Source organism: Salvelinus fontinalis, chromosome 35, assembly GCF_029448725.1.
Source record: "Salvelinus fontinalis isolate EN_2023a chromosome 35, ASM2944872v1, whole genome shotgun sequence".
Lineage (NCBI taxonomy): Eukaryota > Metazoa > Chordata > Actinopteri > Salmoniformes > Salmonidae > Salvelinus > Salvelinus fontinalis.
The window spans coordinates 21577383-21591622 of NC_074699.1; the positions used below are offsets into that span (position 1 = coordinate 21577383).

Consider the following 14240-nt stretch of genomic DNA (forward strand, 5'->3'; position numbering starts at 1 on the left):
TGTATAGGGTGCCATCTTTCGGATGGGACGTTAAACGGGTGTCCTGACTCTCTGAGGTCATTAAAGATCCCATGGCACTTATCGTAAGAGTAGGGGTGTTAACCCCGGTGTCCTGGCTAAATTCCCAATCTGGCCCTCAAACCATCATGGTCACCTAATAATCCCCAGTTTACAATTGGCTCATTCATCCCCCTCCTCTCCCCTGTAACTATTCCCCAGGTCGTTGCTGCAAATGAGAACGTGTTCTCAGTCAACTTACCTGGTAAAATAACGGTAAAATAAAATAAATAAATAAACATATTGAATATCACGAAATTGGGGAGAAAAAATACAAATAATAATATTTTTTAAAAGCCTCCCAAATGAACTTGTCAGTCACCAGCATGCATGCCAGGAACAGAAATTCCTCCGCCACAAGCCAACGGGCATCTGCCAGCGACGCCGTCGTCACCTTTTATCACACACCAGCGCACAGGAACACACGCTCTCTCCCTAAGGAAATTCAAGGAACACACACACTCAGCTCCCAGAAACACAAACACAGTCCTAAAGAACACACATCGCTGTAATGAACACACACAGTGCCGACGAATACACCTCAAAATTAGAGGAAAATACACTCAGTCCCAAAGAACACAAACTCAGTCACGACAAAACCACACTCAGCTCTGCGACCTACAAGTAAACACTACACTCAGCCAGCGTTTCTCACTCCCTCAACCTTCCTAACCTCCTCAGACAAATTTGGACAAACAGACATTTCAATTCACACTCCGATGGCAGAAAAGTGCCAGAGGAATAATTTTGGCACTTTATTTATTTATAGCCGTTTAAAAAAAATCAAAGTCAGGATAAGTGCTGCAGGGTCAGGATGGTGTTCCTCAAAAGCCTGGCTGTACTTACAACACTATTGACTGACCGCAGATCATTTGCATTCTGCTCATTTGATGAGTCACCACAAAGCGCCACTCGTGGGCAGTCTGGTCAACGGGTTGGAGAGGGAGAGAGTGGGCTCAGGGTCAACCTGTCCCCCCGTTTTCAGTTGAGGAGACTGGCTCTGTACAGGACCGACCGGATTGACCGAACAACAAAACATTCTGCCCTGACAATGTGTTCTCTTTTTCCAGACAGAAAGCCGTCATTGTCCCTGCAATGAATGCCCTCTCATTCAGATGCTAATCAAAAATCCTTTGCGAACGAGAAGCGAAGAAAGACAAAATTGTAAATGCTGGGGGAAATGGGAGTCAGAGTCAGTCACGCCTTTTCATTCTTTATTCCATCCCTCCACCATTTGTCCTTCCTCTCTCTCTCACCAACACCAACAGGAAAGAGAATTCTAAAATTAGGTGCTACAGTTTCTTCAAGAAAAAAAGCCTCCGCCACAAAATGAACCTGTTTGAAGTGCGTCTTTGATGTCTGAAAACATTCAAGTGCAGACAGGATATCTGTGAGGGGAGACTCATTAATGGGTTGATAAAGACAAATTCCCAGGAACAGCAGTTTGACTAAAACAACTGCTGAAACCTGAATGTTACATTGAACGGAATGCAGCGGCAGGTAGCCTAGCAGTTAGAGCTTTGGGCCAGTTACCGAAAGGTCGCTGGTTCAAATCCTCGACCCAACAAGGTGAAACATCTGATGATGTGCCCTTGAGCAAGGCACTTAACCCTAATTGCTTCTGTAAGTCGCTCTGGATAAGAGCATCTGCTAAATGACAAAAACGTAAATGGAATGAAGATCTCAAACAGGTCTAATGGAAGATTGTCTTTACTCAATATGGATTTGATACTTCATTGTGTTATAGGAATATAGCCAAAGTTAGATGAATCAATTACTCAACTATGTGTTAATGTACTGCTGATAACATCACAGGCTATGTAAATATAAATATTATGTACCACAAGGAGTGGTACATCGTTGGCCAACAGGCACCATAGTGGTGCCTGTTGGCACAAAGGGGATAAGAGTGTGTTTACAAGAACGCTGCCATCAGTGCTATGACCGGACTTCACACGGCAGCATGACTTGACAGAAATTATCTGTTTGGGGCAGCGGCATTCGCTTCATAGATTAGTGAAGGAAAAAATATGAAATGGGGCCCTTCATGTAATGTCTCAAGCAATACGATCTGCTAAGGAACGAAGAAAAATGTGAAGAGTACAAATAATGGGTAGGGCATAACTACCTCAAATCCGGTACTGTGGCAGTCACCAAGCCCTGCAGTACTATTGAGGGGTTCTGATGACAGCCTGTCATTGGATATGACACTGAGGAACAGAGAAAGGGATGAGGAACAGAACGGCTCTGTTCACACCCTCAGATAAACAGACACAGAAAGAGAAAGGGACGGGAGGAGGAATAGAGGGTGAGAGCTTTCTTGACACCTCATACAGATGGAAAATTAAAAAGAATGGGAGAGCGGGAAGAAATAGAGGGAAAGGAGAAAGAGCGAGTAGGCCTACATTGTGGAGACGAAGCGTAAGAGAAAGGTTCTCTGATTGCAGGCTCATGCTGGGCTGGTTGTGCCTGTGTGTCAGTAGGTAGGCTGGCTGTGAATCAGACCCACCAGAGGAAGAGAGGGCCAAGTAACACAGGGTGGGCCTCCACTCTGCTTTCTCCCTGCCTGAGAGGGCTGCTCTGGCCTGTACTGGGATGAGTGGGGTCAGTGGTCTCTGGAGCTTAGCCCACACCTCAGATCGACTTATAATTGGTGGCCTGGATGCTAAGGAAGATGATTCACACTCTGCCACTGGCTCTGATCCTGACTTCGCATCAATCAATCATCAGGGCTCAGCCTAACCCTGTGTGTGTGTGTGTGTCTTGCCGCAGTGTCCCAGTGCAACCTTCCTCAGCTCCCCTTCCTCTTGCCCATTTCACAGTTCATCTGACATGACCTTGGCTTGACCTTATGTATGGCTAAATGCTCAATGTAAACTCCCCTTGGATAGACCTCTCCTCTGACAGCTCTGCATTGTATTTGAACCGTAGACCTCCACTCTCCTCAGTATGCACTCCACAGCCTTTAAGACCTTACCTCCAAGCCTAGAGAAACCTGTCCTGTCCCACCCCCCATCCTTCAGTTCATTTAGGAACACATTCATCCATCATCGTCCATATCTCTGCTTACAAGAAACACCTATAGCAGAGAATCGCCTTTCGGTGTCACTGTCTATCTAAAGTCCTTGTCCTGTCACAGTGTGACGCCTACTGTTTTCTCTGATAGGGAGGGATGTGTGTGTAGCAGAGGTGGAGAGAGAAAAGCTGGTACAGACGAGCCAGCATGGATTAGTCACTGCAGTCAGTGGCTGACAACTGTAATTAAAAAGAGCACAGCCATGGTACTGCTATTTAGAGCTGCTACAGCCAATTCAATCCATTTCATGCGCATGATGGAAAAAAATGGCTTTTCAAAGTGAATAACACTGACAGAATACTGTGGTGTTAATAAGCCATCCACTGTGCTTCCAATAATAACCATCTTTGCCTGCACAAAATATATGTGTTATTTGGAACAAAATTGTATTCCTACTGCTGAATAGGATAATGAACGCCTAATTTCTAAAGCTAGATCCCTAAAAAACAAATCAACACTTACACACACCCAGAGTCATACTGTATGGGCAACATCTTCTGAATCAATATAGCAAAAGCATTAAAGAACATGCCCTTTAAGTGTATAAAATATACCTATTACATTAACGACAGCCATAACCCATTTTAGTGCTGTGATGTTGGCACCATTACTTCAGCAGGACTGCAGGGTGACTGGCAGAGGAGAGCAGTGAATCAAGTATACTCACTGATGTCCCCCTCGTGGTAGATGACTGAGTGGTAGGGCACGTCTTTGTCTCTGAGGTACCTCTCCGAAGGCTCCACGTAGTACATGCCCTGGTGGGTCTGGATGAAGCCTTCAAACCTGCCGCCCACCACCGAGCCGTGGGTCAGAGTGTCCTTCTCACCTGGAGAAGAAAGACTGAGGTCAGGTGGCTGAAGAAGGGTGGTCAACTCAACTCTAATCAGTTGAGGGTAGGAAGAAAGTCAATGCTCAACGTGAGAGAGGAACACACACAAAAGGTATGGACCAATTTAAGATGACACAAACTAACAAAACATAATGCAGACACACACACACAGCTCTAGAAATTGAGCAGATGGTAGACCGTGAGCTGTTCCTGGGGGGAAAACCGTCTTGGACAGAGTCAGGGTGGGACGCAGGATATCCCTGTCTGTCTGGATCATAAAGACTCATCCCTGCTTCTCTCATCTGACCTTCAAATCAGACAAATGACTTTAGTAATAAGATCTTGGACTCTGGTTAGTGTCAGGGAAAATCAAAGAATAGCTTCTTACGCAAAAGGCACAACTAATGCTTGAAGAATCAAGGAACCAGTGAGAAAGAAGTGGGAATAAAACAAAATGCTGTCAGGGCATAGCAGTCTATTAAACATCATCCACCTTTGAACCAGACAGAGAAAGTCTGGCTGACGAAAATGAATGTTTTTAATTCAGTGTTTGTCAAGAGCAAGCACCTTAAACCTTTTCCATCAGTAGCTATGCAGGTTGGAAGAAAAACTCCCACTCCCAATTAACCTGTGTTATAAAATCAGCAGACTCTGGAGGGCTATAATTGAAAAGGACATAGATGACTGGCAACTCAATGGGAGAAGATAACTAAATCGGGGAGAGAATAAGACTTGTTTTCCTCAGGATAGGGAAGCCCAACTTCATTTAAATCTGCTGCTCTCTTCAGTTCTGTATTGTTGCGAAAATGTTGGAGCGTTTGTCTCATAGCTAACCTGAGGGACCATTGCAGATTAGCGTAGACAGAGAAACACAGGCAGCCAGCCAACCAGCCAGCCAGCCTCTCTCCCCAGTTAGGTTTGTGTTTCCAGAGGAAAGAGGCCCAGTAGGCCCGCTGGGGGCCGCCTGCTCTGCTCTCCTGTTGGAGATAACGAGAACAGCAGAACACATATCTGTCCCACGGAGCATCCAGCTCTTTTTCCCTAAATCTCTGTCTGTGTGTTCCAAGGGCCCAAAGTTCTCCCTGGTTTTTCCAGGCCCTAGCCATGCAGTTCGTCAGGAAACACCGGGACACTAACTGGTATTGGTAGCAGTTTTGATACTGAAAGTGAGAAAAACAGAAAGTGCTTTCCATTAACGCTACTGCAGTACATTAGGCACATATTAGATTAGAGTAATAGCAAACCACAGTCAATAACCGAGGTGCTTGCTCAAAATAATACTGTACTGTAAACTAGATTACCTACATCTAAACAAAATTAGCAAAATACTAGGGAAAGGAATGTTGAGCTATGCTGAGACCATTCATTGACAGTAATAACTGTCACTTTAGATGACTTCTGCTGTCCCATTTTCTTCATAATAATACATTAATAATACTTTCCCCACTGACAGCTTGGAGAACAGAGTGAGGACCAATTGAATCTATGTTGTCTTATACTGGGCAGCACTTGGTAACATTAAAGAGGGCCCTATGGTTTTGATATAATTTCAGGGACAGATTCCCCTTCTGATCTCCAGAAGGCACAGCTCATTTGCCCAGAGAGGAAGCCCTTTATCTGGGCATGAAAGGCCAGTGCCGTCGGGGTTTAGACCAATCCTCTGCGCACATATGGATCAAGTCTGATTATTGTGCCAAGGAGTAGTCAGAACTCAGACACGGATACCCTCACAGCCTCAGCAAAGGGAGCACTAATAATTCCTAGTTTAAGTCAGGAGAATACGGCGCGTCCCAAGGGCAACTGACAAGACTTTTATGTCAGAGAAGGAGAGAAAAGAACACGCTACACTAATGAGAGCCGGGTTAATGTGGCCGTATAGACAGTGGAAATTGAATATTCTTTACCCCTGTACCTTATCATCAGAAACCCTACTGCAGTCCAGATACAAGCAGCTTCACTCCAATTATGGGAATTCCACAAGACTGGGACCAAGGTAGCCACCTAATTTAGTTCATGAAATTGCCTGCTCCCCAAAGTGCTAAGTGGGCTAATGTAAAGTAAGGAGAGTGGAGTCTGCTGGTCTTTGGGGCAAATGAGAAAATGAATGTATAGGCCCATCTGATCACACATAACGGAGAGGTCTGGTCTCTGGCTCTCTACTGGCTCACAGTACTTCACTAGCAGATGGGTTCTACTCCCAGTACAGACAGCTATTAGCTACAGGTGGAGGAGAAAGGGACTCAAGGGAGAATGGGACTGGAGATATTACCGATTCACTGCCAGTTCATGGTTCTTCGAATATCAGGCAGAGGCCAACTGATGAGCAACTGATTTTAACAACACACAATGCCAGAGATGTTCAGTGCCTTCAGAAAGTATTCACACCCCTGGACTTTTTCTTCATTTGGTTGTGTTACAGCCTGAATTTATATTTGATTAAATTTACATTTTGGGTCACTGGCCTACACACAATACCTCATAATGTAAAAGTGGAATTTTGTAAACATTTTTAGAAAGGTTTGTTAATTAATGAAAAATGAAACCCTGAAGTGTCAATAAGTATTCAACCTCTTTGTTATGGCAAGCCTAAATATTTGCTTAACAAGTCACATATTAAGTTGCGTGAACCAATAAGTGTTTAACGTGATTTTTGAACAACTACTTAATCTCTGTACCCTACACACACACAACTATCTGTAAGGTCCCTCAATCAAGCAGTGAATTTCAAACACAGATTCAACCACATAGACCAGGGAGGTTTTCCAATGCCTCGCAAAGGGCACCAATTAGTAGATTGGTAAAAAAATTTTTTTTTTAAAGCAGACATTGAATATCCCTTTGAGCATGGTAAAAATTATTAAATTACACTTTGGATTGTGTATCAATTAGGGATGCAGGATATAAATTGGTGAATATATCGGAATCGGTCAATATTAGCTAAAAATGCCAACATCGACCCGATGTCTAGTTTAATGCCGATGTGCAAAACCGATGTCAAAGCTGACGTGCAAACTAATAACGTAGGTACATGACGTAATGACACCACATAAAATGTAGCGTTACACATGCAACACAGCATTCCTAACCTAGCCCACAATGTCTGCTGTGTGGATCGAGCAGTCAGCAAGTCGAGCAGTCATTTGAAAGAGTAATAACATTTCAGCGAGACAACTCAAAGGCTAAATCCATTAACACCAAGATAATGGAATTCATTGCCCTTGACAATCAACCGTTCTCTGTCGTGGGTGATGTTGGCTTTCGCCGACTGGTCGAGCACCGGTACACACTACCAAATGCACTATTTTTCAGATGTTGCCCTACCGGAGTTACACAGTAACAAACAGCACAGCAAGTAAATGAAAGAAATAGGTTTTGATGATGTTTTACTGGTAATGGGGACATACGTAAATGCCAAAATAACTTTTTGGTCAGTGTGTGTGTGTGTAACCTTTATTTAACTAGGCAAGTCAGTTAAGGGGCGGCAGGGTAGCCTAGTGGTTAGAGCGTTGGAGTAGTAACCGAAAGGTTGCAAGGTCGAATCCCCGAGCTGACAAGGTACAGTCTGTCATTCTGCGCTTGAACAGGCAGTTAACCCACTGTTCCTAGGCAGTCATTGAAAATATGAATTTGTTCTTAACTTCTTCTCAATATGGGGGCGCTGTTTCCACTTTGTAAAAAATCGTGCCCAAATTAAACTGCCTCGTACTCTATCCTAGATCGTACAATATGCATATTAATATTACTATTGGATAGAAAACACTCTCAAGTTTCTAAAACCGTTTGAATTATATCTGTGAGTAAAACAGAACTCATTTTGCAGCAAACTTCCTGACAGGAAGTGAAAAATCTGAAATCGAGGCTCTGTTCCAGGGCCTTCCTATTCAATTGCCTGAAATCTATGGATATACATGCACTTCATACGCCTTCCACTAGATGTCAACAGGCAGTGGGAGGTGGAATGGGGTGTCTAGCTTGATCTGAGGTCGAACAAGAGCTTTTGGAATTACGTGTCTGTAAATTTCATTGTCTTCGAAGGCGCGAGAAGGAACCCCAGATTGCCTTCTGAAAAGCTTTCGGTATACACGGCTAATATCTCCGGCTTTGATTTTATTTGATACATGTGATAATATCATCGTAAAGTATGTTTTTTCAATCGAGTTTTATCAGATTATTCAACGTTTATCGGGAGTTTTGGAATTTTGCGTTGATTGCGTCGAGAGAAGATGGACATCTTCGCGCCACTTGGCTAGCTATGGTTGCTAATTCGACAGGAAAAGAGGACATTCTAAAACCAAACAACGATTTATTCTAGACCAAGGACTCCTTGTACAAGATTCTGATGGAAGCTCAGCAAAAGTAGGAACCATTTATGATGTTATTTCGTATTTCTGTGGAAAATGTTTAGTCCTATTTTCCACCCTTATTGCGGGCGCTGTCTCGCTATTACGTAAGCTGTTTGTTATGGTAAAGTAATTTTTTTTTTAATCTAACACGGCGATTGCATTAAGAACTAGTGTATCTTTCATTTGCTGTCCAACATGTTTTTTAGTAAAGTTTATGATGAGTTCTTTGGTCAGATTAGGTGACTGTCCAAAATATCTCCGGATAATTTGGTGAATCGATGCTACATATTCACAACGTATAACCACGGTTTGCAGCTCAAAATATGCACATTTTCGAACAAAACATAGATTTATTGTATAACATGTTATAAGACTGTCATCTGATGAAGTTGTTTCTTGGTTAGTGACTAATTATATCTCTATTTGGTCGGTTTTGTGATAGCTACCTGTGCGGTAAAAAAATTGTGAAAATATGCGGTTGAGTCTTTTGCTATTGTGGTTAGCTAATAGAAATACATAGTGTTTTCGCTGTAAAACATTTTAAAAATCGGAAATGATGGCTGGATTCACAAGATGTGTATCTTTCATTTGCTGTATTGGACTTGTGATTTCATGATATTTATATGCTAGTATTTACTTGTGGCGCTATGCTAGGCTATGCTAGTCAGCTTTTTACTGATGAGGATGCTCCCGGATCAGGGATGGTGATGAAGTAGAGGTTGACTGACTTGCCTGGTTAAATTAAAAAAATAAAAAGTTCTTATATACACAATGACCTACCTCGGCCAAACCCGGATGACGCTGGGCCAAATTGTGCGCCGCCCTATGGGACTCCCAATCACAGCCGGATGTGATACAGCCTGGCTTTGACTGTAGATGTCTCTGAGAAGCAGTGCCTTAGACCGCTGCGTGTGTGTTCTAACTATTTAACTGTACTAGAATGCTTAAAATGACGCAACATTTTTAAATATTGGTTATCGGTAACAACACATCAGAGTACCACTCTATATATTTTCAAGCATGGTGGTGGCTGCATCATGTTATAGGTATGCTATGCATAGGCAAGGACAAGGGAGTTATTTAGGATAAGAAGAAAAGGAATAGAGCTAAGCACAGGCAAAATCCTAGACGAAAACCTGGTTCAGTCTGCTTCCCAATAGACACAGGGAGACAAATTCACACAAGACCAAATATACACTGGAGTTTTCTTACCAACACTACATTGAATGTTCCTGAGTGGCCTAGTCACAGATTTGACTTGAGGATCTATGGCAAGACTTGAAAATGGCTGTCTAGCAAAGATCAGCAACCAATTTGACAGAGTTTGAAGAATTTTAAACAGAATAATGGGCAAATATTGTACACTCCAAAAGCTCTTAAAAGACTGCCAGCTGTAAGCGCTGCCAAAAGGTGGTTATAACATGTATCGACTCAGGGATGTGAAATGTTTATTTAATTTAATACATTTGCAAAAAAAATGTAAAACATGTTTTCACTTTGTCATTATGGGGTATTGTATGTAGTAGATGGGTGAGGAAAAAACAATATTTAATACATTGTTAATTCAGGCTGGAACACAACAAAACGTAGAATAAGTCAAAGGATATGAATACTTTCGGAAGGCACTGTATTACAAAGAAAAGGGTTGAGTAGAGAAAGATGTTGCCACTTACTGCAATTCAACTCTGAGTGCAATCTTTATCCCTAATTGCAGTATTCTAGAGTATTCCATTTTTGTAACACTTCGTTATTGCAGCAATTATGCCTTTGGCAAGCAGCCTTGCTTGCTGAAGCGTGATTGCATGATGATTACCCGACCACTATTTCTCTGAAGATTAGCAACTGCCAAAAAGCTCATCAAGCTTGGGGAATGTGGAAAAATCTATTAAGTCTTTGAGGACAATATTAAGTGTTCCTTGCAGCGTTTCATCTCTCATATGGAAACTGTCCACTTACAAAAAAGAATGGGGGGAAAAGCAAGGTTTTAGATTTGATTTTGTAAAGCCTAAAGGTTCTCTGTCATACATCAAGGCCTCTGTAGACATGAACATCTTCTGACTATTCTAATTATTCCCTAAGTAAGCCAGAGTGAGTCTGGCAATTACACTTATCAGTAACCACGTTTCCATCCACAGTTTTTATGCGAGTAAAGGCATACCATGTATATTTACACAAAAAAAATCACGACAGCTGTGATGGAAACTGGAAGTTTCGATACAAGTTAATAAATGCCTACAAATCATTTGTTTGTTTGACAAGTGGGATCTTTGTGTCTGTAAAATTAACTATGCAAGAAAAGGCGGTGGCCTTTATGCGCAAATATTGATATAATAACCATCGTATCGAAGTAAACTTGGTGTCACGCGATGATATGTGGTCCTCCCACTACGACTTGTGAAACCATGCAGTTTATTAGGCTACAGATTAAATAAGTTCTGATGAACTTCACAGCGTGGTGAAACCGCAATGATGAGTTTGATGCTCCTTTCCAATAAATATCAAGGGTCTTATTCTGGTGACATGATGATCAATGCTTGACAAAAAAAAAAATTCTAGCTCTTAATCATCTCATGTGGACTAGCCTACCCTACTACCCTACCCGCATTGTAGACTATCTGCGAGACCAGAGTAGGCACATGTACTATTTAACGCACCAGTTTGTGACAAAACGATCGCTAGAATCTAAAATGCACTGGAAACACAATGAACTTTAGATTTTTATTTGGTACATGAAAAGTTAAATTCACTGATTTTTATCTGCAACGAGTATGTTTGGTGGAAACACACCACTGGTGGGAAAATACTCATATTTTCATCGAGATTTTTGAATATTTGCATGAAATATTCCAATTGGATGGAAACCTAGCTAGCACACAGCAAATGAGTGGGGCTTTTATGACGTCGCTGTAATAGGATCTTGGTAGACATGTTAATGTCTGAAAAACAGGAGAAAGGGAGGTTCTAAAAAGAAGCAGCGCGGCTTGGCAGGGTCGTGTTTCGGGGGATGCATGGCTCTTGACCTTCGCCTCTCCCGAGTCCGTAGGAGAGTTGCAGCGATGGGACAAGCGATGGGACAATTGAATATCACGAAAATTGGAGGGAAAAGGGGGCTAAAAAAAATATACAAAAAAAAAATGATTTGGAGATATTAAAGGTGACACAGAGTATGGCCTTTACAGCAGATCACAACTACAGAAGTTCAACGTTTAGATTTCTGATTCTGAAATTGTGCAAATAAATGAATACATCAGTGGGTAAATGCACAGTTATTCTGACTTATATAAATTCCAACTTTTGAACATCCACCTTAATTATTGAAAATAAAAAGCTTGCTGAATTTTTGGTCTGGACAAACCTTTCCATTGCATTACAAATGACACCAAGGGGGCCTCCCGGGTGGTGCAGTGGTCTAGGGCACTGCATCGCAGTGCTAGCTGCGCCACCAGAGTCTCTGGGTTCGCGCCCAGGCTCTGTCGCAACCGGCCGCGCCCGGGAGGTCCGTGGGGCGACGTACAATTGGGCAAGCGTCGTCCGGGTTAGGGAGGGTTTGGCCGGTAGGGATATCCTTGTCTCATCGCGCTCCAGCGACTCCTGTGGCGGGCCGGGCACAGTGCGCGCTAACCAAGGGGGCCAGGTGCACGGTGTTTCCTCCTACACATTGGTGCGGCTGGCTTCCGGGTTGGAGCCACGCTGTGTTAAGAAGCAGTGCGGCTTGGTTGGGTTGTGCTTCGGAGGACGCATGGCTTTCGACCTTCGTCTCTCCCGAGCCCGTACGGGAGTTGTAGCGATGAGAAAAGATAGTAATTACTAGCGATTGGATACCACGAAAATTGGGGAGAAAAGGGGGATAAAAAAAAAGATAAAAAATGACACCACAATACAGATATGAGAAATAGGCTACAACATCGTCGTCCTTGGAACAACACAGTGCTGCTTCTCTAAAAGGAAACCGATCAAGATTTCCATTTGATAGAGACAGGAAGTGCTCCAGTGGAGTCTGATTTGAATTACAGTCTGTTCAGCAGAGGAGAAAAGAGATGACAGCATCTGGAAATGATGAGGTGGAGTGGAGATGAGCCTGCTGGGATCTGAGAGCTTCACACAAACACATCATGTCACATGACCGGACGGACACACCTTGGCCTTGTTTTCCCTTTTGTTACATGTGAGCTCTGCTGCAGGCATGGGGAGGGGGAGGATCCTGAGGATGTGAGACTGGAACGTGACTAACATATTCTCCACACGTATACGCACACACACACAGACAGACAAAGAGAGGAGACTGATATCCATTAACAACGTTTAAAACCACAGCTTCATGGTGGCTGGGCTTTTACAATGAACTCCAGACTACCAATGCTAACAATCCCACAACAACACACTGGCACACACCCACACACCACAGATGAACGCAAAAGCAAAATTGGATGCGGGAAGCGTTTCACTGGTAACTATCGTAATTGTCCCTGTGTGCACAAGGACTTTGTCGTTCAAAGACATAAATGCTGGACTTACCGAAGATTTCTCCAGTGTAAATGTGGGAGGGGTCGTAGGGCACCTCCACTCCTGACACCTCTACCGTGAGGTCTGGAGAGAACAGGCTGGTGTCCCTCTTCATCCTCAGATTGAAATGCCTGCAAGAGAGGAACATGAAAATGCATTACTACACTACGCAGACCCCGTTTAGTACCTCAAACATTCCCGCTCATGGCTCAGTAAACATCTATGCAGCCAGAATGACAGGAGAAGGATTAGGGCAAGTAACAATGCCAAACCATTGTCTCCCAACAAAGACAGAATACTACAGACTAGGCTGTAAGACAATTTCACATAGGCCTACAGCAAATGAAAATAAAGACCGACATAGGGCCTTCATCAACTTCACTCAGGGGAGACAATAGAAAGTGGTTGTTATTTGAGAAACATCTTAAATGGATGGGCAAATGCTTTAGATCGTTCAGCAGCACATCTATTGTTCAGGAATAATATTTCCTATAAATTCCTGATGACTTAGATGCCTGGGCTGGGAGCTCAAGAGAATCACACCAGTCTTATCAGAACACAGGTCAAGTAAATCATTACTCCATATTTTTTTAACTAGGTAAGTCAGTTAAGGACAAATTCTTATTTACAATGACGGCCTACACCGGCCAAACCCGGACGACGCAGGGCCAATTGTATGCCGCCCTATGGCGCACTTTTTGCCAGTCCTGTCTGGTTCAGCGACGGTGGGTATGTGCCCATAGGCGACATTGTTGCCGGTGATGTCTGGTGAAGACCTGGCTTACAACAGGCCTACAAGCCCTCAGTCCAGCCTGTCTCAGCCTATTGCGGACAGTCTTGAGCACTGATGGAGGGATTGTGCATTCCTGGTGTAACTCAGGCAGTTGTTGCCATCCTGTACCTGTCCCGCAGGTGTGATGTTCAGATGTACCGATCCTGTGCAGGTGTTGTTGCACGTGGTCTACCACTGCGAGGACGATCAGCTGTCCGTCCTGTCTCCCTGTAGCGCTGTCTTAGGCGTCTCACAGTACGGACATTGCAATTTATTGCCCTGGCCACATCTGCAGTACTCATGCCTCCTTGCAGCATGCCTTCACGCAGATGAGCAGGGACCCTGGGCATCATTCTTTTGGTGTTTTTCAGAGTCAGTAGAAAGGCCTCTTTAGTGTCCTAAGTTTTCATAACTTCTTAAATGCCTACCATCTGTAAGCTGTTAGTGTCTTAATGACCCCTCCACAGGTGCATGTTCATTAATTATGGTTCATTGAACAAGCATGCAAAACAGTGTTTAAACCCTTTACAATGAAGATCTGTGAAGTTATTTGGATTTTTACAAATTATCTTTGAAAGACAGGGTCCTGAAAAAGGGACGTCTATGTCATATAAAATATATTCACCCCACCCAGTATTATAATCAAAACTTACCAGAAAG

The 14240-nt window shown here is 43.2% G+C and overlaps 1 protein-coding gene across 1 annotated transcript in view; it reads right to left on the reverse strand.

The window, feature by feature from the left end:
• Positions 1-14240, reverse strand: part of LOC129834543 (disintegrin and metalloproteinase domain-containing protein 10-like) — an 85840-nt gene that overhangs the window by 19593 nt on the left and 52007 nt on the right. Inside the window, exons 3-4 of the mRNA XM_055899637.1 lie at positions 12821-12939; positions 3801-3959 (exon numbers count right to left, since the gene is read on the reverse strand). Coding sequence (XP_055755612.1) covers positions 3801-3959; positions 12821-12939 — 278 coding nt within the window. The remainder of the gene's footprint in view (positions 1-3800; positions 3960-12820; positions 12940-14240) is intronic.